Below are 27342 nucleotides of genomic sequence, written 5' to 3'. Positions count from 1 at the left end.
CTGTATTTTGGGATGTAAATGGCATGTTATATGCAATTTCACTTGGTTTTGAGCAACTTACCCCGACCAGAGATACACTTCCTCATAGTCGTTCTGAACAAAAAAATCCCAAAACATAACGTTATAAATGGCAATGCTCTCAGTATAGTGATGCAAGTCTTTAGATGTTGAACACATGAAACTGTGGCGTTGCGAATTTGATCTGCAACATTATATTCCATTTTGTACGACTTGAGTCATACTTTCTTTGTGTTTGCATAGGTGGGCTACACATAGATATCACAGCTGGAAAGGGGAAACAAAATGGAATATAACTTTGCAGATACAGTTTGGTATGGCACAATCTCATGTGTATAACATCTAAAGACCTGCATCACTATACTGAGAGTGCTTCCGTTTCTTAAAAGATGTATTTGGGTGTGTGTTTTTTGTTGTTGTTGCTTTTGTTAATGTTTTATCTAATCCCCTACACTGCAGAATGAGCATGAGAAAGTATATTGCTGGTGGGGGACGTTTCTCAAAACCAAGTGAAATTGCAACAAACAAACAATGTTTGGACCCTTCTATAACATGTCATTTACACCCAAAATACAGCTGTTGGTTTAAATAAAGTGAACTTCCTTAATGGTAAAACCGATATGTATGAAAATACCCCCAATTTAAAGGTGACATTCAGTAGTCACCTCATATTCAAAACTTGCTCTCATATCCAAAATTCTGGAGTATAGAGACATTTAAAATTTTAGCTTCACTGTACAAATAGTGAGGATTGTATGCTGAATGTTGACTAACAACTTGGCACAATGGAATAATCTCTCAAAACCCAAATAATTTGTAGACACAGTCAGAGTTTTTTTTTTTTTACATTTAATTGCTATGCTCCTGTTGTACATTTGGCTAGTTCTGAGTAAACAGCATAGTCTCTACACAGTGAGAATCCCCTGCAGGACGGTTACCGCCTGGCCAGCGATATCGAGCCTGCCATCATCCTGTAGTTCAAGCTCCAGCTCCCCACCACGGCTAGAGCACTGATAGGCTGTCACACAGGGGGGAAATATAGTATGTTAGTGGCAGTTCTTCAAATTACATGATTATTGATTGGATTTTACTGGACTCAAGATGTACATGTCCACCAATATCTGTAAATGTATTGTTCTGTGCAATGGAATTTGACCTCCATGTTGCAATACTGTTTAGATTACCCACCCAGCATCTTTTTCTTGCCAAGTTTCTCTGACCAGTAGCCTGCAAGGACAGTATGCGCAGAGCCTAAAAAAATATATAAAAAAATATATATATTTGAATTAAAGAATAAGAATAAGACTGGCCAATGTGCTCTGTTCTTACCAGTCACAGGGTCCTCAGGAACCCCGAACCAGGGGAAGAAGTTTCTGGAGTAGAAGTCATAGCCAGGCTGACAGCCAGGGTCTCCAATACTGGTGACAAGCAGACCCCGAACCCTCCCGCCAGTGTCTACACGAAGCAGAACTGCTGGGTCTGGCTGCAGGGATGTGAGCACTGACCTATAACCCAAGACTCACTGTTTCAATCCCTTTCAGGCTACGTTGCCCTTCCATCCTCTCCATTTCCCAACAGCCCAGGGATAATTAGTGTTTTTATTATATATTTGAATGTTACCTGTCACAACTGTCAGCAAGGCACACCATTAGCATTTTGGTGATGGCACAGAGGCACACTTCTTGAACTGGCTGGTCTCCCACAGCAGCCTGCACATACACATTCAGACTGTCACATCAAGTCTTATTCTTCACCATAAATTATAGAAACAGTGGTAAGAAGGATGACGCACTTACTTTAACTATGTCTTTAAATTCATTAAGACCCTGCGGATATTAAGCTTAAATTAGATCATTTAAAAAGTTACATTGATATGCAAAGGCTTTTATGCAATATTTATAATAGCATGTGCACTGAGTGCACAAAACATTAAGCCCACCTGCTCTTTCCATGACAGACTGACCAGATGAAAGCTATGATCCCTTATTGGGGTCACCTGTTAAATCCACTTCAATCAGTGTAGATGAAGGGGAGGAGACAGGTTAAAAAAGGATATACAAGCCTTGAGACAATGATTGTGTATGTGTGCCATTCATAGTGTGAATGGGCAAGACAAAAGTTAAGTGCCTTTGAACAGGGTATGGTAGTAGGTGCCAGGTGCACCGGTTTGTGTCAAGAACTGCAGCACTGCTGGGTTTTTCACGCTCAACAGTTTCTCGTGTGTATAAAGAATGGTCCACCACCCAAAGGACATCCAGGCAACTTGACACAACTGTGGGAAGCATTGGAGTCAACATGGGACAGCATTCCTGTGGAACGCTTGACACCTTGTCCATACCCCAACGAATTAAGGCTGTTCTGAGGGCAAAAGGCGGTGCAACTAAATGTTTTCTATTTAACTAGGCAAGTCAGTTAAGAACAAATTCTAATTCACAATGACGGCCTCCAATATTAGGTAGGTGTTCCTAATGTTTGGTATACTCAGTGTATATAACATGCTGAACATGAATGTACCACATTGATTCCATCACCTACCACAGGAGTAGGTTTGTTCAGTGGGAAATCCATCACTATAGATTCCCCTTGTTGTCGCACATACAGCTCTCCACTCAATGTCTCAAATAGCACTGTTGAGTTGACATTTTCTGAAGGAAGGGGTTGTGGGATAGAAACAGTTAATTGAATTGCAGTCTATACAGAAAGTGTGTACTTGTTGCAATTCACTTGCTTACATGTGAGATACTGTACTATAAACTGGATGGTTCGAGCCCTGAATGCCGATTGGCTGAAAGCAGTGGTATATGAGACCGTATACCACGGGTATGACCAAACATTTATTTGTACTGTAGTAATTATGTTTGTAACCAGTTTATAATAGCAATAAGGCACCTTGTGGGTTTGTGGTATGGCCAATATACCACGGCTAAGGGCTGTATCCAGGCACTCCACGTTGACATACCACCCCCCGTGCCTTATTGTTTAATGTCGTCACTGTCATTCTTACTTTTTTTGTAAAACAGTACTGCAGCTGAAGCCAGGGTGGCATGGCCACACAGAGGAACCTCGGTGGTGGGGGTGAACCAACGCAAACGAAAGCGTGCTCCTTCAATACAACACATACAAGTTCCCATGTCAGTCATTTTAGGAAGTTGTGGTGAGTTGATTAACATGTTCTTTCCTCAATCCCCATCTACTCTCATTGGCAGCAGTCACCCCCTCTTAGTTAATTGCAATAAAATACCCCCTTAGTTAATTGCAATAAAATAGATTACCACCAGATGGCAGATTTGCAAACCTCTGCACAGAAAATGGTAAAAGTGGCATACCTTTTGATATCGAATACATTAGTAAATTACAACTCTATTTCAGAATGTCCAAAAAAAGATACCTGAGCTGAAGTCATCTTTTGAATTCAGCCTTATGATGAAGGCAGTCTCTGACAGGTTCATCTCAGCAGCAATGTTCTGGTACATATCATCCTGCAATTCCTTTGGTTGAGAACAGTCAACAGTATTTTTTTGCATGATTACATTGGTAATATTTAAGTATACCTATAATAAGATAACTTAAAGCAAATACTCATGTTGATTATTCAGCAATACATGAACATATGCAATGACATGTAATCATGTATTATTTGCCCAAGTAGAAAAAAGTGCACTTACATGTAAAAGCAGACAAACTGCTGCAGGATTTCCTTTGAAAGGGAAGTTGGTAAACGCATCAACAGTGAACACTGGAATCTCCATTACTTACTAGAGTAGACCTGTGCTGATTTCACGGAGAGAAATGAATAAGTTTAACAGCTGCACGCCTCCAAATAAAGTTTAACCAGAGGGTGTATCATTCCAAGAGTCTAAAGTCTATTGCTTCCTCACATTTTCTTCGTCTGCACCGACTTGATAGGGCTGGCTTGGCTAGACAATCTCCCCATAGAATAGGCCCAAAATATTGCGCTTTCAGACCAGTGCTGGTGAAAAAGGTTAGGCAACTCTGGTCTCCTAGCTATTTTTATTTCATTGATTTGATCGAAACTGTAGGTAGGCATCTGCCCAGGGTAAATGTGTATTTTGTTTCAAAATCCTTGTAAAAATGAGACAATGAGAGAACCCCACCTAGACTATTTTGATCATATATAGGCAGCAGTACAAACTACAGCCCTGGGTCCTAAACCCTCGAATTACGTTTTACATCGTCAAATCCGAGTATACCTTATGTCCCTTGCCTAAGCGAGTGATGATTGGAGAGGCAACCTCCTTGGTGGAAATATTGATCTTAAAAACGTATTTAAAAAGGTACCTAGCAAGCGAACATAGCTAGTTAAAACTAACGTAACTGTCAGGTAGCTAGCTAGTTTTATAGTTTGGGCATTTATTCCAATAAATATCAGAATTCCCCAAAATATGTTTATGAAACTAGCTACATTTTAAATATATATGTATATTTAGAAAGCTAGTTTTGTAAATTTGTCTGACATGCCAAAAACGCAGTCATGTTGATTACATTTGAGACTTCCTGTACGCCGGAGTTTGACACGTGACTAAAGTTTGCATTGAATTGTGGGTCATATCAACCCCACAAGTGATTAAAGTTCTTCACTTGCTCCCTCGAGCAAAATCGGTTGTAAAATCGAGGGCTGGGGTGGATAACGTTTGTGAATTGGACCTCCAATTAAGAGGGCAATTAACTGCATCCGGTTTCGACGGTGAGGAGGAGGCCGTTTACTCTGGGCACCTTTCATCCAAGCTACTCGATACTGCCCCTGCAGCCATAAGACGTGTTAACTATTGCCCCGTTATGATAACCCCTTTCAATGAGAACCATTACATAAATAATTATGAGTTTTTTTTTGTTCTGCAGAACATTGATATATTGAGCTCTTCTTAAACTCAACTGCTAGTGGAGCATCTAAAATGGGTAAATACTTTCCATCATCTCCTCTGATACCATCATCTGCCTGTATTTCAGAAAACACGCAGATGACAATGGTTGAATCGATGTTTTTAATTTCTGGATTTATTTCTTTTTTGGTTTTAGGCCATGGTGATGGTTTCTATGGTAACTCAAGAGTGAGTGGACTGAGGGGGATGTTCTAAAACGGAGTTAACTGAACCTTGAAGTCTTGAAGATTGCATTTGAATGTTTTTACGTTCATGAAAAGTACCTACTTAGAATATTTTCCGGTCTCAGAGTGGTATATAAAAAAATAGATATATACAGTACCAGTCCATTTTGGACACACTTACTCCTTCCAGGGGTTTTTATTTTTTCTACAATGTAGAATAATAGTGAAGACATCAACACATATGGAATCATGTAGTAACCAAAAACAGTGTTAAACAAACCAACATATATTTGAGATTCTTCATTGTAGCCACCCTTTATTTAATAAAATGCATCCAGATAATTATCCGACATTAGAAAATGGGTTGTTATCGTTGAGCTGTTTCTGATTTGAGCCAATGAATGTGGTTGTGTTTTGATCAGCTAGCTAGCTAAAATAAAGTTGTACCGGCCAAAGGAGCGCTAACATTGGCTTGCTAGCTAACCAACAAGCGAGGAAACCTAGCTATATTTAGCTAAGAAATTGTTTAAATTCCCTAAAATAATCATATTTTAAAATGTAGTTAAATTTGGTTTTAAAATATGTTTTTGAACAGATATTTTGATCTTCATCCATAGCCACTTGTTATGAACATGTCTGCTATTCATTCGAAGTGTTTATGTGGTACTCAGAGGCTGAGAAATGGGCAATTTCGCTAATCTGACATACCGGTACAACCTAAGATAGCCACCGGTAACAGACCTTTAGCTCACACTTTTCAATGCTATAGGTTATCAACTCAGTTCCAACTGCATCTGAGTATGAGACTAGAGACATTGACTGTAAGGTAATATGCATTTGCATTTGTTATTTTTGAGTTTGTGGCTGTCACACCACTCAAATGTCTAAATCTGGGGTGGTTGCATATCCATATCTTTCCAGAGTGCATACTTCTCCATCTCTGACAAATTTGTTTACAATTCAGTCCACATTTTCAGGTCCAACACTTCAATTTTTAGAACATAATTTGATGTGGAAATTACAAAAATACATCTTTTGCATGTGGAAATGTTGTATAATTACTTTGTGTAAAACAAACATGGAAATTAAACAACATTTTCAGGCAGGCATTTCAACGCAGACATTTGTCTGTGATCGAAAAAGGAAAATCACATGAGCACCACAATGCCTACTTCAACAATGCTCTAATAAGGTTAACCAGCACACAGCTTGGACCTACTACAGTAGTTTTGAATCCTAAGTAACCTGTCTATATGTTGTTTGAAATACAATAGACCAACATAGCTCCTGTAGTAGCTGTCTGCTGGAACCCCTTGGTAGAGCATCACTGAAGTTAGGCATTGTGGTGCTCATGTTAATTTACTTTTTTGGCTTAAGACCAATACCTACTTCTCACAACCCAACCTCAACTTTTAAAATCACACTATTTAAGACACAGGCAGGAAGTAGAAAGGGAAATATGCTAACCTACTACCTGCTTTACCAAAAACAGACAAGTAAAGTGTGTTGTACAGTAATCTCTCAGACTAACATATGAGGTTTTCTGTTCTGGGATGCTGAGATTGGTAGGATTGTATCGGACTTAGAAATATCAACATTTTAAAATAGTTTATTGTAGTGACTTTCAGTAAAAATATTGTACACACAACTGATACAGTGTATTATAGTGAAAACCCTAATTACAATCTTGGGCGGGATTTAATCTGAAAGCACATGTAGACAGTGCAACTTTTAAAGACAATTTCACCACATTTGCAGAGAGAGCATTAATGGTAAACATTTCATATGTTGGCTGTATTAAAAATTACCTTTAAAATGTCAAGCACGCTATAACGCGGATCTACCACAGATCGGATTGAATCACACCCCTTGTTGGTTATATCAGATCTTCAATGAGGTTGTAATTAAATCCCAAAACAATACAAGTCAATTGATGATGGATGTACTGTATATTGATGTCATAACTGTAAATACTTCAGTGCAGAGGCTTATAGCTCAATATGTTAGTATAAGTATGTTTCATTATAAATCACATGGTCTGTTGAGGGCAGTGTCTTGGTTTGAACCCAATCAGTCACAACCAACTGTCACTTCCTTCAGCCTTCAGTTACAGTATCTAATACTGTGTTAATCATAGCCCATCTTATCTCACGACTGTAAACCCATGGTAGGCAGTGTTCGAGAGCATCAAAACTGCGATGTATTGTGTAAATTGTGACTGATGGATCTACAAATAATATTGGAGTAGTTATTTATGATACAAGGTGATTTGTATATCAGTCAGACTGGACTCGGCTTTAAAGTTGGCTGCTATCTGTTAATAGGCCATCTTATATCTTACATGACTTCTGTCCTGTGGTTTATTTAATATGTAGAACCACACAGACAGTGATGTGATAGCATGTTGTGGGTGGGATCATTCAATATCCCCGTCCTCTTCAGTGCACCAACTGTCCTCTTCTTCGTACACTACCTCTATATCATGCGGCTCCACTAACTGGCAACGTTTGATGACATCACTCTGTGAACTCTGGGGTCATGTGTAGTCTGAGTAGGTCCTGACCCCTTCTGATCACCATGGTGATGCTGTCGCTGGTCCTCACGGCATTGTAAATCTCCTCTGACGTGTTCACCTTGGTGCCATTGATCTCCAGCACTATGTCACCTGGCTTCATACCTGCCCTGTGGAGGGTTATAACGACACGGTGACCTAGCTACATACCTGCCCTGTGGAGGGTTATAACGACACGGTCACCTAGCTACATACCTGCCCTGGAATTTTTTATTGAAATATACCTTTAGAGGGCATTCCACATTCTTAAGTGTATTTCACTGACGCACGAAGAAAGAATAAACAATGTACACATCAGTTGAATTGAATATGGAGACCTTATACGGACATTACACAGTGCTCACCTGTTGGCTGGAGAGCCCATGATGACACGGTGGATCATGATCCCGTATGTGACATCAGGGAAGGAGGGATCCCTCAGCTTCAACTCGGCAATGATACTGCAACAGAATAGACATCCAACTATGGCTAAATCCTCCACTGTCATTCATCCTACCCCAGGTAGGTGATAGCTTTCCTGTTCACTCAGGTGCAGCACAATAGCTGTCATATGACCTTTACCTTGGAGTCAGGGTCAGCATCATGACCCCGATGTATCTCCGCTTGGTGTCCAACACCCCCAATCGAGACTCTAGGAGACAATCACAAAAACCTTCAACTTCCAAGAAGTGCAAATAACTTCAAGGTAGTGGGTCTATGGTCTTATTAGCCTGGTCTCAGACCTGTTGGTGGTGTCTGACCTAGTCCTATTGTCACACAATGACCATAGGAGCCAACATAGGAATTGGCAGGACAGCACAAACAGATCTGGTACCAGGCTATGGCACTTTGTCAGCACGGTAAAGTAACTCACTCTTCTTGTCGGAGGCTTGGTTCAGGAAGTGTTTGACGTGATCCGAGGGGATCGCGAAGGAGATCCCTGCCGTCACCTTCATGGTGTTGATGCCGATCACCTCACCATCCAGATTAATCAGAGGCCCTCCAGAATTCCCAAACTACAAGACAGAACAATCCAGAAGCATTATTGATCATGTCATACATTTGGAGAACATAATGCTTTACTCTTACTAGCTCTGATTTTGCAGATAGGGGCTTGTGATGTGTGGTTGTTCATACAACTCGTTCCTTACAAGCTGGACGCACCGATTGTACATTTATCTGGATAAGAGTGTCTACTAAATTACTACTGGCAATTAGTTCACATCCATGACCAGACCAGTGGAGTTATGTCGACGGCAGTGGACCACAAAGCTTTACAAGCAGGCTAGGGTTAGAGTCAATGCTTTACAAGCAGGTTAAGGTCACTGTCAATGCTTTACTAGCAGGCTAGGTTTAGAGTCAATGCTTTACTAGCAGGCTAGGGTTAGAGTCAATGCTTTACTAGCAGGCTAGGGTTAGAGTCAATGCTTTACTAGCAGGCTAGGGTTAGAGTCAATGCTTTACTAGCAGGCTAGGGTTAGAGTCAATGCTTTACAAGCAGGTTAGGGTCACTGTCAATGCTTTACTAGCAGGCTAGGGTTAGAGTCAATGCTTTACTAGCAGGCTAGGGTTAGAGTCAATGCTTTACTAGCAGGCTAGGGTTAGAGTCAATGCTTTACTAGCAGGCTAGGGTTAGAGTCAATGCTTTACTAGCAGGCTAGGGTTAGAGTCAATGCTTTACTAGCAGGCTAGGGTTAGAGTCAATGCTTTACTAGCAGGCTAGGGTTAGAGTCAATGCTTTACAAGCAGGTTAGGGTCACTGTCAATGCTTTACTAGCAGGCTAGGGTTAGAGTCAATGCTTTACTAGCAGGCTAGGGTTAGAGTCAATGCTTTACTAGCAGGCTAGGGTTAGAGTCAATGCTTTACTAGCAGGCTAGGGTTAGAGTCAATGCTTTACTAGCAGGCTAGGGTTAGAGTCAATGCTTTACTAGCAGGCTAGGGTTAGAGTCAATGCTTTACTAGCAGGCTAGAGTTACTGTAAACAGACCAGGGTACTCACATCGATGGCAGCGTCTGTCTGGATATAGTCCATGTTGGGTTTGGACAGACCCAGCTCCTTGCTGCCCCGCTGGACTGAAGAGACGATACCTGACGTGATGGTGTTCCTCAGGGCAAACGGGCTGCCCATGGCAACCACAAACTCCCCCTGACGCACATCCGACGACAGCCCCAGAGAGAGGGTAGGGAGAGGGTGCTACAGAGAGGAGAGAGACACAGTTAGAGGGTAGGGAGAGGGGGCTACAGAGAGGACAGACGGAGAGGGTGCTACAGAGAAGAGAGAGAGACAGAGGATGCTACAGAGAGGAGATGGTGCTACAGAGAGGAGAGAGAGATACGGAGAGGGTGCTACAGAGAAGAGAGAGATACGGAGAGGAGAGAGACGGAGAGGGTGCTACGGAGAAGAGAGAGAGACGGAGAGGGTGCTACGGAGAAGAGAGAGAGACGGAGAGGGTGCTACGGAGAAGAGAGAGAGACGGAGAAGGTGCTACGGAGAAGAGAGAGAGACGGAGAGGGTGCTACGGAGAAGAGAGAGAGACGGAGAGGGTGCTACGGAGAAGAGAGAGAGACGGAGAGGGTGCTACGGAGAAGAGAGAGACGGAGAGGGTGCTACGGAGAAGAGAGAGAGACGGAGAGGGTGCTACAGAAAGGAGCAAATGCTACAGAGGGTGATAAAGAGAGGAGAGAGACAGACCGAGAGGGTAGGGTGAGTGTCATGCCTCAATCATAACCTCTTACCTGGGCATTGATTTTTATAGTGGCTATGTCCGCCACCTGATCGACGTCTTGCACAGTGGCGTTATACGTCTCCCCATTGGTTAGCTTGACCCGGACTCCTCTCTTATTGGCCACTACATGGGCATTGGTGACTATGAGCCCATCACTGCTGACAATGAAACCAGAACCGTTGGAGATGGGGACTTCCCGGCCGGAGAACGGGTGCCTGTCAGTATCATAGTTGAACATTACAGGTTACGTTATTGTTCATTGGTTATAATGGACATTTAGAACGCCCTTTCACAAAACCCCTAGATACACACACACATTGAAAGTCATAGGGTCAGATGCAGTGCGGAGTCCCTCGATGGATAGCAATTGTTGGTCAGGGGTTATCTATCATCAACTTGGTCTCAGATCTGTATGTGCTCTTGCCAACATTGCCAATCCAAACATGACATGATAATCAGTGACATGGAGGAGTTGGTACGATAGCACTAACGGGACTGGCACTATTGTTTTTTGTTATCAAAACAAACTAGCCCATCAAAGCGGTCGTGTGATCTTACCTGCCGACGATTTCAATATAAACGACAGCGGGCGTAGATTTTTCCACCACATCCGCAATGAAGTTGAACTTGAATCGTGGACTGTCGGGTTTAAAAGGAGAGGCACAGTGGGCTGTTGGCAAGACACGTTCTAGGATCGAATCACAAAGTAAACCTCTCCTCTCACAAACGTTGTCCTCCTCGTCCCCTCTGAAATGCAGAACTGCCGCACTACCGAGTCCCAACCCAACAGCAACTGACTTGAGGAGAGTAGTCCGCTCTGAGCCACTGCGCCTGCCGCCTCCTGCGCTCCAAATGGTCGTAACATTGTTGACATGACAAGTGTTTGCGTCTCCAGTTGAGTGCTGTTTGTAACCGACAGAAGCACCGGAAACTCGTCCTAGTGTTCGCTCGTTCAAAATGTTAAATTTTCGGAGATATTCCCCAGTGTACCTCCTGATTATCCAGAAGAGCGGACGATTGACATGTGTTGACATGTTGTTGCATCAGTCAGAATGCAGTAAAATAACTTTTACAACAAATTCAACAATTCACACTCCTTTCTTGACCATATGGATCTTCAACTACGTCTGACCTTAGTAACCTACGGATTTATAAAAACGTAATCATCATCCACGTACCAGCTATCAGACCACGACCTAACTAGGTCGAAAAAATAACCAGCGTCTCGTAGAGTAACACACAAATTAAAAGTACTTCCGGGTCACAGAATTTCAGAAACGTTCTAAAAAAAAATTTGATTTATTTTACCTTTATATAACTAGGCAAGTCAGTTAAGAACAAATTCTTATTTTCAATGACGGCCTAGGAACAGTGGGTTAACTGCCTGTTCAGGGGCAGAACGACAGATTTGTACCTTGTCAGCCCCGCACGTAATAGTAGAAGTGTCAACCTGTATTTATTAATAAAATATAAAAAAATATATTTTAAACATGAATGATTCATATTTGTTCATATTTAAGTGACATTGGAATTACATTTGGGTTTTAAAACATGTTCCAAAGTCAAATAAATGCCCCCAATGCAATACAGTGTATATAAAATACATATAGGCTTATAGAGAGAACTATTCTAGGAGCCGAAGTAAGTAATATAGTGTTATTTCATGGGGGAGTGAGGTCTAAATGACCAGCAATACTTTCTACTCCACCCACTCTATTCACGGCAATGCAGGCCTATAGGTGATCAGTTACTTCAGGCCTATAGATGACTTATTCTTATCAGGTTAGGAGAATTAGGGGACAAGTCCCCAACCTAGATCACGACCATAGAGAATGATAGAAACCTCTAGTATGGGCAGCACCATTGAGGAATACCACCATTTTAATGTAGTCAATTGGGAGAGCGTTTCCTAAGGTTAGGGAAAGGGTTAGGGTTAGCTAAAATGCAAAAAAATAAACTTTTGATGTCAATTTGACCAAAGCTGTATCCCGTCTAGACATTACCCTGTGTGGTGGGCTGTAAAACTTATACAGGTTGCGTTCCTGCCTGACTACATTGCAGATACCTTGACGGCCCTGAAAGAACGTCACTGGACTCTATGTAAATTGGAAACCATATATCTCGAGGCTGCATTTTTTGTAGCTGGGGATTTAACAAAGCTAATCTGAAAACAAGGCGAACCACTGCTTTTAATCATGGCAAGGTGACCGGAAACATGACTGAATACAAACAGTGTAGCTATTCCCTCCGCAAGGCAATCAAACAAGCCAAGCGTCAGTATAGAGACAGAGTCGCAATTAAACAGCTCAAACACGAGACGTATGTGGCAGGGTCTACAGACAATCACGGATTACAAAAAGAACACCAGCCCCGTCGCAGACACCGACGTCTTGCTCCCAGACAAATTAAACAACTTCTTTGCTCGCTTTGAGGACAATACAGTGCCACTGACACGGCCCGCTACCAAAACCTGTTGGCTCTCCTTCACCGGGGCCAACGTGAGTAAAACATTTAAACATGTTAACCCTCGCAAGGCTGCTGGCCCAGATGGCATCCCTAGCCGCGTCCTCAGAGCATGCGCAGACCAGCTGGCTGGTGTGTTTACGGACATATTCAATCAATCCCTATCCCAGTCTGCTGTGCCCACATGCTTCAAGAGGGCCACCATTGTTCCTGTCCCCAAGAAAGCAAAGGTAACTGAGCTAAATGACAATCGCCCCGTAGCACTCACTTCTGTCATCATGAAGTGCTTTGAGAGACTAGTCAAGGATCATATCACATCCACCCTACCTGATACCCTAGATCCACTCCAATTTGCCTACCGCCCCAATAGGTCAAAAGACAGACAACATAATCACACTGAACACTAACCTAACCCATCTGAACAAGACGCATACCTATGTAAGAATGCTGTTAATTGACTGCAGCTCAGCATTTAACACCATAGTACCCTCCAAACTCGTCATCAAGCTCGAGACCCTGGGTCTCGACCCCGCCCTGTGCAACTGGGTACTGGACTTCCTGACGGGCCGCCCCCAGGTGGTGAGGGTAGGTAACAACATCTCCACCCCGCTGATCCTCAACACTGGGGCCCCACAAGGGTGCGTTCTGAGCCCTCTCCTGTACTCCCTGTTCACCCATGACTGTGTGGCCACGCACGCCTCCAACTCAATCATCAAGTTTGCAGACGACACAACAGTGGTAGGCTTGATTACCAACAACGACGAGACAGCCTACAGGGAGGAGGTGAGGGCCCTCGGAGTGTGGTGTCAGGAAAATAACCTCACACTCAACATCAACAAAACTAAGGAGATGATTGTGGACTTCAGGAAACAGCAGAGGGAACACCCCCCTATCCACATCGATGGAACAGTAGTGGAGAGGGTAGTAAGTTTTAAGTTCCTCGGCGTACACATCACAGACAAACTGAATTGGTCCACCCACACAGACAGCATCGTGAAGAAGGCGCAGCAGCACCTCTTCAACCTCAGGAGGCTGAAGAAATTTGGCTTGTCACCAAAAGCACACAAACTTCTACAGATGCACAATCGAGAGCATCACCGCCTGGTACGGCAACTGCTCCGCCCACAACCGTAAGGCTCTCCAGAGGGTAGTGAGGTCTGCACAACGCATCACCGGGGGCAAACTACCTGCCCTCCAGGACACCTACACCACCCGATGTCACAGGAAGGCCATAAAGATCATCAAGGACAACAACCACCCGAGCCACTGCCTTTTCACCCCGCTATCATCCAGAAGGCGAGGTCAGTACAGGTGCATCAAAGCTGGGACCGAGAGACTGAAAAACAGCTTCTATCTCAAGGCCATCAGACTGTTAAACAGCCACCACTAACATTGAGTGGCTGCTGCCAACACACTGACTCAACTCCAGCCACTTTAATAATGGGATTTGATGTAAAATATATCACTAGCCACTTTAAACAATGCTACTTAATATAATGTTTACATACCCTACATTATTTATCTCATATATATACGTATATACTGTACTCTATATAATCTACTGCATCTTTATGTAATACATGTATCACTAGCCACTTTAAACCATGCCACTTTGTTTACATACTCATCTCATATGTATATACTGTACTCAATACCATCTACTGCATCTTGCCTATGCCGCTCTGTACCATCACTCATTCATATATCTTTATATACATATTCTTTATCCCTTTACACTTGTGTGTATAAGGTAGTAGTTTTGGAATTGTTAGCTAGATTACTCGCTGGTTATTACTGCATTGTCAGAACTAGAAGCACAAGCATTTCGCTACACTTGCATTAACATCTGCTAACCATGTGTATGTGACAAATAACATTTGATTTGACTTTAATAATTAATAATTGGATGTAATAAATGATATCACTAGTCACTTTAAACAGTGCCACTTTATATATTGATTACACACTACATTACATTACTCATCTCATATGTATATACTGTACTCTATGCCATCTACGGCATCTTGCCTATGCCGCATGGTCATCGCTCATCCATATATTCATGTGTAAATATTCTTATTCATCGCTTTACACTTGTGTATAAGGTAGTTGTTGTGAAATTGTTAGATTACTTGTTAGATATTACTGCACTGTCAGAACTAGAAGCACAAGCATTTCACTACACTCGCATTAGCATCTGCATGTGACCAATAACATTTTATTTTGATTTGTAAATAATCACAAATCGAATGACGGTGGTGTTTGTTTTGAAGCCACTTTTAAAAAATCGAATTTTGTCAATGTGGGGTCAGGGGGAAAATGGAGTCCCTAGAGAAAGCAAGTACAAGATGGGTGTCAGGGATGGAGTGGCAGGATTATCATAAGGAGACGTGTACTTGGAAAACGGAGGAGGAATGGAGGGAAAAAGAGAGAGAAGAGGTCCAAGAGAGAGAGAAGGTGAGCTTGAGTCAGATAAAAATGGTGGAAAAAAGGGAGATGGTTTGTCAAAGAAGAATGTTAGAAAGTGTAAGCAGAGGGAGCTGAAGACAGGAGGAGAAATGGAAGTGAATGAGGGTGAGTATCGGAGGTGGTAGGTTCGGTAAAGTCATCAGAGACTGAGGTATGCACAGACTATCAGGTTGATGAAGAGTCTGACAGTAGGAGTGAAGTTTATGGACAAAGTGGACTCTTGGCTTTTGGCTGGTCCATTTGTGTTTTTTTGGTGGGTGAAAAAAAAAAAGAGTTGGGTCATGTGGAATCGGTGAGGGTAACTAGAAGTGGTCTAGTGATAATTGTTTGTGTTTCTGTTGGGCAGAGGAAGAATGAGCTCAAAGTAAAATAAATGGGGGCAAGAAAAGTGAATTGTTTCATTCTCAAGAAAAGGGCACCAATGAAAGGAGTAATAACTGGGGTAACAGTAGATATAAATGTTCACCAGCTGAGGGCAAAGATTCCCAGTGTATGTGTAACAGTATTGCTTCCGTCCCTCTCCTCGCCCCTACCTGGGCTCGAACCAGGGACCCTCTGCACACATCGACAACAGTCACCCTTGAAGCACCGTTATCCATCGCTCCAAAAAACTCTGCAAGGGGAACAACTACTTCAAGTCTTTCAGGGTCGTCAAGGTATCTGCAATGCAGTCAGGTAGGAACGAAACCCGTATAAGTTTTACAGCCCACCGCACAGGGTAATGTCTAGACGGGATACAGCTTTGGTCAAATTGACATCAAAAGTTAATTTTTTGGCATTTTAGCTAGCCATTTCACAACGGTTACATATGTAATGCGTCGCATCAAACGACGAGCGACGCAGACAGGGTGGCGAGAGTGGGGAAACAGAAAAGTCAGTCTGTTATTTTAAGTTTTGAAGTTGAGTCGACAAAGTGTAGTTAGGATATATAAGTTATCCTGTACGAGCGTATGTGCCGAATATATTAAGATGTTATAGGTGTCAAGTTTATGGGCATGTGGCAGCAGTGTGTAGGAGGGAGGGTCCAATGTGTGAGAAATGTGCAGAAGGGCATGAGACAAAGGAATGTGTAGTATTGGGGAAAGTAGTGGTATGTGTTAATTGTAGGGGTGCCCATGGTGCTGGGGATCAGAAATGTCCTGTGCGAGAGAGGCAGGTTAAGGTTTCCAGGGTTAGAGTAGTGCAGAAGTTGTCATATGCTGAGGCAGTGAAGAAAATAGAGTTAGATGGGCTAAGGGGGAGGAATGGGGAGAGTAGTAGAGATATCAGTACAGAGGGAGGAATGGGGAGAGTAGTAGAGATATCAGTATAGAGGGAGAGGCCAAAAAGTGAAATAAGTTTCAGTAAGATCGGATTTTTTGCATTTATAGCAATGGTTATCAATCTTACTGCAGGGATGGATCGGAAGTCTCAGAAAATGGAGGTTGTGGTGGCAGAGGTATTTGGGTGTGCGAGACTTGACAGCAGAAGTGTTACAGGATGTGTTAAGTGGTGATGTCCCATCCTTTCAGGGTGATGGCATGAGGTAGGAATAAATACATTTAATTAGTGGTTAGGGGGGGGTGTTCATTTAATTTTATATACATTTGAAATTAGTGAGTATAGTGTTAGATTGTAGGGTATTTATTTAGTACATTTTTATTTTTCAAGTAAAGTATAAGGGAGTTGTACTCCAGTCTAGTAGGTGGCGGTAATGCAACAAATTGGATGCCAACCGCCATTTAACCTCATAGAAGAAGAAGCCATCCCTCTACAAACATGGCCATGTGGTGAAGAGGACTGTGCTGCAGTGTCTACCTCACTGCAGTCTCCCTCGCTGCAGCACAGTCATCTTCACCACATGGCCATCTGTGTCGATGGCAAAGTTATAGTTCTTAGGGTTGTCCAGGGATTCCATAATACACTAGTCATGGTTCTCCTGGGTGACGAAGCTCTTGGCTTCCTCCTGGAACATCAAATCAAAAGTTTATTTTGTCTGGTGCACAGGATATAAGAGGTGTAAATTCTAACACAATCCAGGGAAATGCTTATTTAAAATCTCTTTCTCAACAATGCACTGTTCAATATCAAAAGAAAATAAAACATGCAGAATAGGATCTTAAAGAGCACAGATCAGATACCTAAAAATAAAAACTCATTTAAAATAAATCTAAGAATAAAAACACATAAGTAGTGGTGGGTAAATCCATCCTACTCAAATGTGCTGTATATGTAAATGTACATCAGCAGTTGTCAAAGTGCTTTACAGTTACAGTAGTTACCTAGCTTTATACCCCACTGAGCAAGAAATGCAGAGGCAGAAGCAAAGTAGTGAGGAAAAACTCCCTAAAAGGCAGGAAACTAGAAAGAAACCTAGAGAGGAACCAGGCTCCGATTGGTGGCCAGGTAGAGATTTAATAGTACATGCGGCCATGTAGCAAGCACAGGATAATGTACATACTCTCCCAATATCACCTGCAGTTAGAATGTATCAGTTTGTGTGTCCATAAAACCAGGGTCCAGTCCCTATAATACAAAACCAGTCAGTTTAAACAAAAAATGTCATTTCTGGAAGAGAACTTTGTTAATGAATAGGGTTAAGGGTTTGGTAAAGGCTTTTGTTAAAGTATGGGCAAGTATTCGATAAGGTAATCTGTATGCTGGTCAGAAAAGTCCCCATAGTCTCTCCTGTGGAGAGGACAATCCTGGTGTTATGGAATAATGACGTTTCCAATGTGTCTTTAGACTCCTGCCTCAAGTGGTGCTACCATATAATTAAATGATAACAATTGAACAGAAATGTAATAAGTATTAAAGTATATAGTATCGCCATGGGTGCTACACAACTTACTATGACTCGGGTTGGGATAAATTTCACTTAAATTCAGTCACTTTGAGGCATTCCATACCAACTGACATTCCAAAAGCAATTTCAATTTCCTGAAATTATGTCAAGTGCAATGAAAATATGTTAAAATGTCATTTTCAATTGTATTTGGAACAACCGATAGCATACTGCAGACTTTTTGTTGTTGTTGCCTTCAGCCTTGTTTCACACAAACATGCGAGTACTCGATCATTTTCATAACTTTCAAATGCCCATCCCTAGAATTGACCACACCACTGCCTCAACTGCAATTAGGCTACCCAGATTTTTTTCGGCCATGAAAAGTGCCATAGAAGTTAAAATAATGTGTCTATTATGTGGGCTACATCGCTACCTGACAAAGAACAATGGATAAACATCCTTTCTCTGGGCTCTACCCAAATTATTTTCAAAAAGTAACCAACATAAAGTAAAACATTTGTGCTTAGCTCATGATTGATGCCTTAATAGGCAACTATATTAATGGAATTTACCATTGAACAGATTCCCAGACTTCAGACAGTACTTTTAACCATGAGCAGTGACCTGAGGGGTATGTCCTCTTAATATTCTATCTTTCAACTAACACATTTTACACAAAGGATTTTTACACGTTCTCAGTCATTATGAATAGTCTTTCTGTGAGTTCGCAGATGTCTTTTCAGACTTGAAGCTAACTTCAAGTGAGTTCCACACAAATGACATTGCACTCCCTCACCTCTATGAGTCCTCATATGAACTGTCAGGTTTCCCTTCAGACCGAAGCATCGGCCACATTCATTACAGCGATGAGGTTTCTCCTCGGTGTGAGTCATCATATGCTTTGACAGGCTTCCATTCTCACCAAAGCATTTGCCACATTCTTTGCACCAAAATGGTTTCTCCCCCGTGTGAATCCTCATATGCTTTTTCAGGTTTGACCTGCAGAAAAAGGCTTTGCTACATTCTTTACACCGATGCGTTTTCTGTTCCGTGTGCTTTTTCTGATGAAATTTCAGACCACCTTTTGTCGTCAAGCATCTCCCACACACATCACATTTAAAATCCCCCCCTCTATGAACACCCATATGATTTTCCAGGTTCTCTTGGTGAAAGAAACATTTGCCACATTCGGTGCAGCAATGTTGTCTCTCCTCCGTGTGACGCTTCATGTGCCGGGTCAGGTAGCAGTTCAGGGTGAAACATTGTCCACATGTGTCGCACATGTATGGTCTCTCATCACTGTGCCGATTCCGCCGATGCCTCATCAGACTACGTGCTGCCGTAAAGCATTTTCCACACACGTCACATTTTAGATCAGGCAATCCACTGGTTTCTTTTCTTGGTCTCTCTTCACGGTGATGATTTTGCTGATGCCTTTTCAGATTAGCTGCTGTCGCCAATAATTTCCCGCACACGTCACATTTCAGATCAGGTGACTCACCGGTGTGTTTCCTTGGCCGTCCTCTTCCCCTCTTTGACCTTGACGGTGGTATTCTGCTCACCACTCCATCCACTTTTTCATTGTCACTGTCTGGGTTTACATCAGAGTGGGGCTGATAGTCACTGGTTGATTGGGACTCTCTGTTGCTCTCGTCTTCTGATTCTGTTTGGTTCTGTACCGTTATGATGTTGATAGAGTCCCATATAGACTCTACGGCATCAGATTCCACCGGCCCCAGATTGGCACTCCATTCCTGCTCACAGTGCTGCTGGCCACAATTAACCTCCTCTTCAGGAAGAGTGAATTGCTGGAGGTCTGGAGGGAAGAAAGGATGAAAGAGCGAAATTAAAACACTGAAAAGTGACAAGAAATGGGGCTTACTACCTACCTTTGACTGATTATTGGACTGAACACACGATGCATCCCAGTGAAATATAATAGGCTTACTCTTTCAGAAACGTATTAGATACAATTGAATACAAAATGGCCTAAAATATAGATTATGAATAACAGTTTTAGATAGCCGGAGTGAATGTATGAACGCACCCAGAGTCATCATCTTCTAAATGTGCCCGTGTCACTTAGAAATTAATACTTCCTGCAAAGACGTTGGGAAACGGGAGACATCCGGAGACTAAATTGGTGAGGGAACTCCTCACACAAAAAGTGGTTTAAATATTGTTATGAATATTCTCTGGTTATCAGAGTTCCACCTGCAACTCAAAACAGGTGTGTATAAGACACCCAGTGCCTTCCGAATCCAAAATGAAGAAAGTATTGCCAAGTAGAGGTTGTTTGAAAATAAGTTTACCAGCTTAGCTATGCCGCTGAAGGTCCGATATAGATTCTGAATGCACTGTAAGTATAGGCAAAGTATTCAGACCCCTTGACTTTTTCCACTTTGTTAAGTTACAGCCTTATTCTAAAATGTATAAAATATTTATTTCCTCATAAATCTATAAACAATACCCCATAATGACAAAGAAAAAACAAGTTTTTAGAAATGTTAACAAACTTAAACACCTTATTTACATAAGTATTCAGATAATTTCGAAGTCTCATATCAATGGGAGTTCCAAGTGCATCCTGTTTCCATTGATTATCCAGAAGGACAACCATCTCTGCACCACTCCACCAAATCAGGCCTTTATGGTAGAGTGGCCAGACGGAAGCAGCTCCTCAGCACATGCCAGCCCACTTTGAGTTTTCCAAAAGACACCTTGACTCTCAGACCATAAGTAACAAGATTCTCTGGTCTGATGAAACCAAGATTGAACTCTTTGGCCTGAATGCCAAGTGTTACGTCTGGAGGAAACCTGGCAACATCCCTACGGTGAAGCATGGCGGTGGCGTCATACTCAAGAAGACTAGAGGCTGTTAACGCTGCCTAAGGTGCTTCAGCAAAGTAGTGAGTAAATGGTCTGAATACTTACGTAAAATATTTTTGGTTTGTAATAAATTTGCAAAAATGTCTAAATACATAAGTAGTTCACTACATCAAACCTATCTCATAAACTAATTGTCATATCTACATCTGAAATGTCATATAATACAAAGTTAAGAAACATGACTACAAGAAGAGATGTTAACAGTAATAAGATCTGTGTAAGACAGAACGTGAGTGTGTCATTCCAGGTAAAGCTGGTTGAGAGAATGCCAAGAGTATGCAACGCTGTCATCTAGGAAAAGGCTGGCTACTTTGAAGAACCTCAAATATAAAATATATTTTGATTTGTTTACCCCTTTTTTTTGGTTACTACAGGATTCCACAGTTCATTCATAGTTTTGATGTCTAAACTATTATTCTACAACGTAGAAAATAAAAAACCCTGGAATGAGTAGGTGTGGCAAACTTTTGACTGGTACTGTACAGTTTGGGAATCCTCTGTAAAAGTCATGTGCCCTACGAGTGGAGAAGGAGAGTAATTTCATACAAGAACATTTGTTTCCACCTCTCCTTGACTTCCTTTTACCTTTTTGAAAAAGAGGCAAGGAGAGGATGGAGGAGACGCGAGGAGTCAAGCAACCAATTGAGAATCTACCTTATATTTTGGGATTCCTCTTCTGTAAACGTAATTTGCCTGATAGACAAAGCTTTGCTAGTCTTTGCTAGTGGACAAAGAGTCTTATTTCATACAAGCCCATTTGTTTCCACTTTTCTTCTTGTCACCTTGATTTATTAATGGGGCTTGTGAAGCAAGAGTCCCCACTTTAAATCTTAGACATACTTCAGACGTATTATTCGTTAGGACGCTACTCCTCTTACACCGTTTAAGATAGAAACGCTGTTCAAACTTGCAGAGTGGTCATGCAGACTGGTCTGGATTGAGTTGCTTGTATACAACTTTTTGATATCTTTAATACTTTTCGAACTATTAAGCTTTTTGTCCTCCATCCACTTTCATGGGATTTCCTCAGCATTCCAAAGGGCCCATTGTGACATGACTCCCAACATTCTATTCTATGTAACTTTTGACACAAATCAGTTTTTTTTATACCACTTTTCAACAACTTAGACAAAAGTTAGTGTATGAAATATACATTCAATCTACTTATCTGCTATTCAAATCTGACATCGGAAAACAAAATTACACACACACATACATATATATGGATCTTCTCCCCCGATTGCTCAGTTTGGCCAGGCGACCAGCTCTAGGAAGAGTGGTTCCAAACGTATTCCATTTAAGAATAACGGAGGCCACCGTGTTCTTCGGGACTTTCAATGCTGCAGACATTTTTTGTACCCTTCTCCAGATTTGTGCCTCGACACAATCCTGTCTCTGAGATCGACGAGCAAGTCCTTCGACCTCATGGCTTGGTTTTTCCTCTGAAATGCACGGTCAACTGTGGGACCTTATAAAGGGAGGTGTGTGCCTTTCCAAATCATGTCCAATCAATTGAATTTACTACAGGTTGTAGAAATATCTCAAGGATGATCAATGGAAACAGGATGCACCGGAGCTCAATTTCAAAGTCTCATAGCAAAGGGTCTGAATACTTTGTAAATAAGGTATTTCAGTTTTTTTATTTGAATACATTTGAAAACATCTCTAAACACTCATTTTCTCTTTGTCATTATTGGGTATTGTGTGTAGATTGCTGAGGAAAAACATTTATTTAATCAATTTTAGAAAAAGTCTAATGTAACAAAAATAAAGAAAAATTCAAGGGTTCTGAAAACTTTCCGAAGGCAGTGTGTGTGTGTATTGATTATTTTTTTTTTTGCTAAACAGGAGGGACTCAAAACTGGTGTGGTTCTGCCCCACCTGCCCTGAATGATGAGTCGCCACTGAACAAAACAGCCTAATGCATGGCTGGCTACTTCTGCCTGATTTTATTCCAGACACATATTTAGATGAAGGTAGTTTAATTCTAACCGCATTTATCCAGACACATATTTAGATGAAGGTAATTACATTTGTAATTTTATGTTCTAATGATCTGTTGTTTAGTAAACACGCCTGGTTGAGAATAAATAATAATAGCAAGCATGGGCTTGGATCACGAGATTATGACAGACTTCGTCAGCAATGGAATAATTATATGGACAGACAAAGTAGGCCACTTTCTGAATTTAGACCAACTAAGAGCACATGGAATCTTGATTTTCAAATCTAAAATCAGAACACTTTTTCCATTACCACAAAAATACTTTTAAAGAGCTAAAACAAGAGCCACAATTTTAGTTGATGTAGTTACCGTTGACCTTTTTCAAAAAGAGGAGAGAGAACCAGAGCAGAGAAGTGTTGCCATATTCTTGGTTTTCCCACTAATTGGTCATTTAAAAAGGATGTCATGGGTGAAAATGTATTGGTCGCGGGTTGCTGGTTTTTGGGCTAAGTTGCACCGCAGCTGCCATGGCGTTTTTTTAAATGTATATTTCACTGTGACCTGCAGTTTACTGTCAGGTGTGAGTGAGTGATGGGGAGGGCCGGAGGGGTGTGTGTCTGTTGAGAGAGAACTACAGCTATTGGCTGAGTCACGTGAGCATGAGGAGAATGCGTGTCTAGAATGCACATCTATTTTCAACCATTTTTCCGTAAAACATATTAATACGCTAGAACTGATGCACATCAAGAAATAGTGCAGACAAAGCACTGGAAAACGACTTTGGGCGCACTAGAGCGCATTATGTACATTCGCTTGGAGGTGGTTAAAACTGCAGTTGAATGTTGACATTACTAGAAAAGGGTATAAATCAAATTTTATTAGTCACATGCGCCGAATGAAATGCTTGCTTACAAGGCCCTAACCAACAATGCTGTTTAAAAATACAAATAATAAGAAATAAAAAGGAACAATTAAAGAGCAAAATGTTTTATGCATGCTTAGTTCTTGGGGGCTGCACGAGTGGAAATCTGAAATGGAAGTTGAGACTCCCTTGTGTGGTTCTTTTTATTTGTTAAGTCCTCAATGAAACTGACATTAAAATGGGGAAAATGATACATTTGCCTTTGTTGGCCATCAAGTAAACAAATTTATATGCCATTGTAGGCTACCATTTGATACAATAAATATGTTGAAATGATGATAATGGCTTCATTGCAAATACATTTGTGCCACTTGTGTAGCATACATGGAGCTGACAAACCAATTTAATAAGTAGCCTATAACTTCAGTTTATTGTTGTTGTAGCCATATGTTATCATGCAAATACTATGCAAGTTATCAAAGTTCTATCGCAACTGCCGATCAGTTGCTAGAACGCATTAGATTGATGGTAACAGTAGTCAGATTAGGCTACAGGGAGAAAAATAAATAAAAGTATATTCATTTCATATTTACTTAACCAGGCAAGTCAGATAAGAACAAATTCTTATTTACAATGACGGCCTACCAAAAGGCAAATGGCCTTCTGCGGGGCACACACAAGAGAGACAACACTCCATAAAGAGAGACCTAAGACAACAACATTGCAAGGCAGCAACACATGACAACCCAGCATGGTAGCAACACAATAACAACATGGTAGCAACATATTATTAATATTTAATTCAGAGATTGAAATTATGACCCCATCCTCAGTAGCCTATTCCAGCAGGCTATTGGGAAACACAAGTACTTCTTACCTCGAAATCTCCTCGCTATTTACGTGGAATAAATTAGTCTTCATTTGAACTAAGCAAGCTGCTAGATCATTCAATTTACATCAGGCCTACATCTTGTCTAGGCTACTGTAGATCATCTAAAATTAGATGTAGGCCTATCAGGGGCTATAGGATACCATTTATAATGGTTTTTAGTCTCAACATCTGGCACATAATAAGAGCACAATTGCAGGAAAATAGCCTAACATTAGTTTATGTTCATCCAAGTGTTTCTTGCTCAGAGACTGAGATCCTCTGTCCAACTTTCATCACTCAAACTCTCCTGTCAGATTTATCTATAGTTATGCACATGCGCAAAGGGGATGTATTTACAATTATAAACCTGGTTCAGCCTGAAAGCTGCTTGGCTGAAAGCCAAAGTAAATCAGACCATATACCACAGGTATGACAAAAAAAACTTTTTACGATTCTAATTACTTTGGTAACCAGTTTATATAATATTAATAAGGCACCTTTGGAATTGTTGGTATATGGCCAATGGAGGTATCCGAGGACCCCTTGTTGCGTCATGAAATAACAGCTCTTAGCCATGGTATACTGGCCATATACCATACTCATAGCGGTCATACGAGTTAGAACGACATACATTGATGGAACATTCTTTGGCGAGTTTAATTAGGGTGTGAAATCAAATGTGCCTAGGTTCAGGCCTTTTGGGCAGGTTTTGTGTAGTCATTTGTCTCGAAAATGTAGCTACACCTGGCAACCCTGCGGAGGAGAGACGCGAGAAATTGAGCAAAACATCTTAGATTCTACCACTGTCAGTATATGGCTAATTTGTGGTACGCAAAGCCTCTAAAATTGTGCTAAATGTCAAATGAAAGTCAAATAGAGAGATATAGTCACAAACCTGCTAATCTATGCAACTTTATCTCTGGTTTGAAAACCAAATCCAGGATTCTTCGTAAACGTTCATTCGCCCGTCTCAAACGGCAGATTTCTTCCTGGTGCTCTGCTATCGTTTTTTTAACTGCCACGGATATCTCCAAAGGAACTGCGATTAATTTTTCATTGAGAAACAGATTAAGTAGCTGTAGTTTATACATGTTAGGGAAGAAAGGGATGAGATTGAGAAATTGTTGTTTTTGCAGCAAGATTCGCTGGTTTACGGCCGGACACAACGCTGCTGTTGCTGCTGCTTCTATGGTATCATGGCGGTCCGCAAAAAAATATTTGATGTACATGCCGCCACCTACTGGGCTGGAGTGTACGATCAATCATGATCTCCCCAATTCTGTACTACCATGAAAATAACATTCAAAACCAAATAAATCCCTAACTTCTAACACACCCTCCCTCCAAACCCCCTTTCCCAACCCCATTAAACTTGATATATATCATGCTCAAACACTCCACCCTTCAGATTGTTCAGCATGCCATCATTGTAAATAATAATTTGTTCTTAACTGACTTGCCTAGTTAGATAAAAAATAAAATAATATTTTACTCCAATATCTCTTTTGCCATCTCCACAATAACCTTCAACCTGGCATTTCTGCTTTCCACAACCCAAGTCGTATTGATAATCTTACCAATAAAAGCTATGAAGTCAACATTATTCATTATCAAAGTGTGCTTTGACACCGCACATTCATGAACACAAGATTTCTGAACAGGCCTCGGAACCATGCCAGGACCATCGGAAGCACCATCCCCGACAGTAGGGTCGGAACATCAAGTTAAATCCAATATTTTCATATTGGACATACATATTCCACCATACAAAATTATCTGTACGTTGATTCTACTCAGGAGCACTTCTAGTTTCCAAATTCACAGTTTACACTCTGAGGAACATCACTTATTCTACAAACAAACAATATACAGTTGAAGTCGGAAGTTTACATACACTTAGGTTGGAGTCATTAAAACTCGTTTTTCAACCACTCCACACATTTCTTGTTAACAAACTATAGTTTTGGCAAGTCGGTCAGGACATCTACTTTGTGCATGACACAAGTCATTTTTCCAACAATTGTTTACAGACAGATTATTTCACTTATAATTCACTGTATCACAATTCCAGTGGGTCATAAGTTTACATACACTAAGTTGACTGTGCTTTTAAACAGTTTGGAAAATTCCAGAAAATTATGTCATGGCTTTAGAAGCTTCTGATCGGCTAATTGACATCATTTGAGTCAATTGGAGGTGTACCTGTGGATGTATTTCAAGGCCTACCTTCGAATTCAGTGCCTCTTTGCTTGACATCATGGGAAAATCAAAAGAAATCAGCCAAGACCTCAGAAAACAAATTGTAGACCTCCATAAGTCTGGTTCATCCTTGGGAGCAATTTCCAAATGCCTGAAGGTACCACGTTCATCTGTACAAACAATAGTACGCAAGTATAAACACCATGGGACCATGCAGCTGTCATACCGCTCAGGAAGGAGACGTGTTCTGTCTCCTATAGATTAATGTACTTGGTGCAAAAAGTGCAAATCAATCCCAGAACAACAGCAAAGGACCTTGTGAAGATTCTGGAGGAAACAGGTACAAAAGTATCTATATCCACAGTAAAACGACTCCTATATCAACATAACCTGAAAGGCGTCTCAGCAAGGAAGAAGCCACTGCTCCAAAACCGCCATGAAAACAGCCAGACTACGGTTTGCAACTGCACACGGGGACAAAGATCGTATCTTTTGGAAAAATGTCCTCTGGTCTGA

The 27342-nt window shown here is 41.3% G+C and overlaps 3 protein-coding genes across 6 annotated transcripts; all 3 read right to left on the bottom strand.

Annotated features, from left to right (window-relative positions):
- Positions 1 to 844: 844 nt before the first annotated feature.
- LOC109889441 (phenazine biosynthesis-like domain-containing protein 2) lies at positions 845 to 4643 on the bottom strand. Of its 4 annotated transcripts, none has more exons than XM_020480868.2 (10): positions 3897 to 4643; positions 3684 to 3789; positions 3407 to 3506; positions 3023 to 3121; positions 2554 to 2663; positions 1815 to 1844; positions 1639 to 1727; positions 1348 to 1523; positions 1207 to 1269; positions 845 to 1036 (listed from the first exon to the last, which is right to left on the bottom strand). In XM_020480868.2, the coding sequence occupies exons 2-10, from the start codon at positions 3765 to 3767 to the stop codon at positions 924 to 926; spliced, it is 864 nt and encodes a 287-aa protein (XP_020336457.1). In that variant the 5' UTR covers positions 3768 to 3789; positions 3897 to 4643; the 3' UTR covers positions 845 to 923. The 4 variants fall into 4 exon arrangements, with proteins under 4 accessions (XP_020336457.1, XP_031660673.1, XP_031660674.1 ...); XM_031804813.1 differs by having other exon boundaries at positions 891 to 1036; positions 3684 to 3784; positions 3897 to 4584; XM_031804814.1 differs by having other exon boundaries at positions 891 to 1036; positions 4230 to 4539.
- A 2033-nt stretch (positions 4644 to 6676) lies between these two features.
- Positions 6677 to 11788, bottom strand: LOC109888869 (serine protease HTRA2, mitochondrial). Its single transcript, XM_031804811.1, has 7 exons — positions 10920 to 11788; positions 10372 to 10576; positions 9635 to 9829; positions 8509 to 8650; positions 8217 to 8286; positions 8000 to 8095; positions 6677 to 7765 (listed from the first exon to the last, which is right to left on the bottom strand). The coding sequence occupies exons 1-7, from the start codon at positions 11393 to 11395 to the stop codon at positions 7600 to 7602; spliced, it is 1350 nt and encodes a 449-aa protein (XP_031660671.1). The 5' UTR covers positions 11396 to 11788; the 3' UTR covers positions 6677 to 7599.
- A 5453-nt stretch (positions 11789 to 17241) lies between these two features.
- LOC109889442 (zinc finger protein 664) lies at positions 17242 to 25808 on the bottom strand. Its single transcript, XM_020480869.2, has 2 exons — positions 25523 to 25808; positions 17242 to 19876 (listed from the first exon to the last, which is right to left on the bottom strand). Exons 1-2 carry the CDS (start codon positions 25716 to 25718, stop codon positions 18756 to 18758), a joined length of 1317 nt encoding a protein of 438 aa, XP_020336458.1. The 5' UTR covers positions 25719 to 25808; the 3' UTR covers positions 17242 to 18755.
- Positions 25809 to 27342: the final 1534 nt, after the last annotated feature.

Source organism: Oncorhynchus kisutch, linkage group LG25 (assembly GCF_002021735.2).
Source record: "Oncorhynchus kisutch isolate 150728-3 linkage group LG25, Okis_V2, whole genome shotgun sequence".
Taxonomy (NCBI): domain Eukaryota; kingdom Metazoa; phylum Chordata; class Actinopteri; order Salmoniformes; family Salmonidae; genus Oncorhynchus; species Oncorhynchus kisutch.
This window is presented reverse-complemented; position numbering and strand designations above follow the sequence as displayed.

Excerpts from the sequence above, each read along its gene's own strand:
- LOC109889442 (XM_020480869.2), bottom strand. The coding sequence starts at position 25,718 with ATGTATAAACTACAGCTACTTAATCTGTTTCTCAATGAAAAATTAATC. Across the intron at positions 19,877-25,522 it reads AAAGTTGCATAGATTAGCAG|ACCTCCAGCAATTCACTCTT; the intron begins GTTTGTGACTAT and ends TCTTCCCTCCAG.
- LOC109888869 (XM_031804811.1), bottom strand. The coding sequence starts at position 11,395 with ATGTCAACACATGTCAATCGTCCGCTCTTCTGGATAATCAGGAGGTAC. Across the intron at positions 10,577-10,919 it reads TATATTGAAATCGTCGGCAG|GCACCCGTTCTCCGGCCGGG; the intron begins GTAAGATCACAC and ends TGATACTGACAG. Across the intron at positions 8,651-9,634 it reads AGACAGACGCTGCCATCGAT|TTTGGGAATTCTGGAGGGCC; the intron begins GTGAGTACCCTG and ends TCTGTCTTGTAG.
- LOC109889441 (XM_020480868.2), bottom strand. The coding sequence starts at position 3,767 with ATGGAGATTCCAGTGTTCACTGTTGATGCGTTTACCAACTTCCCTTTC. Across the intron at positions 1,728-1,814 it reads AATTTAAAGACATAGTTAAA|GCTGCTGTGGGAGACCAGCC; the intron begins GTAAGTGCGTCA and ends GTGTATGTGCAG. Across the intron at positions 1,270-1,347 it reads TCCTGAGGACCCTGTGACTG|GCTCTGCGCATACTGTCCTT; the intron begins GTAAGAACAGAG and ends ATATTTTTTTAG.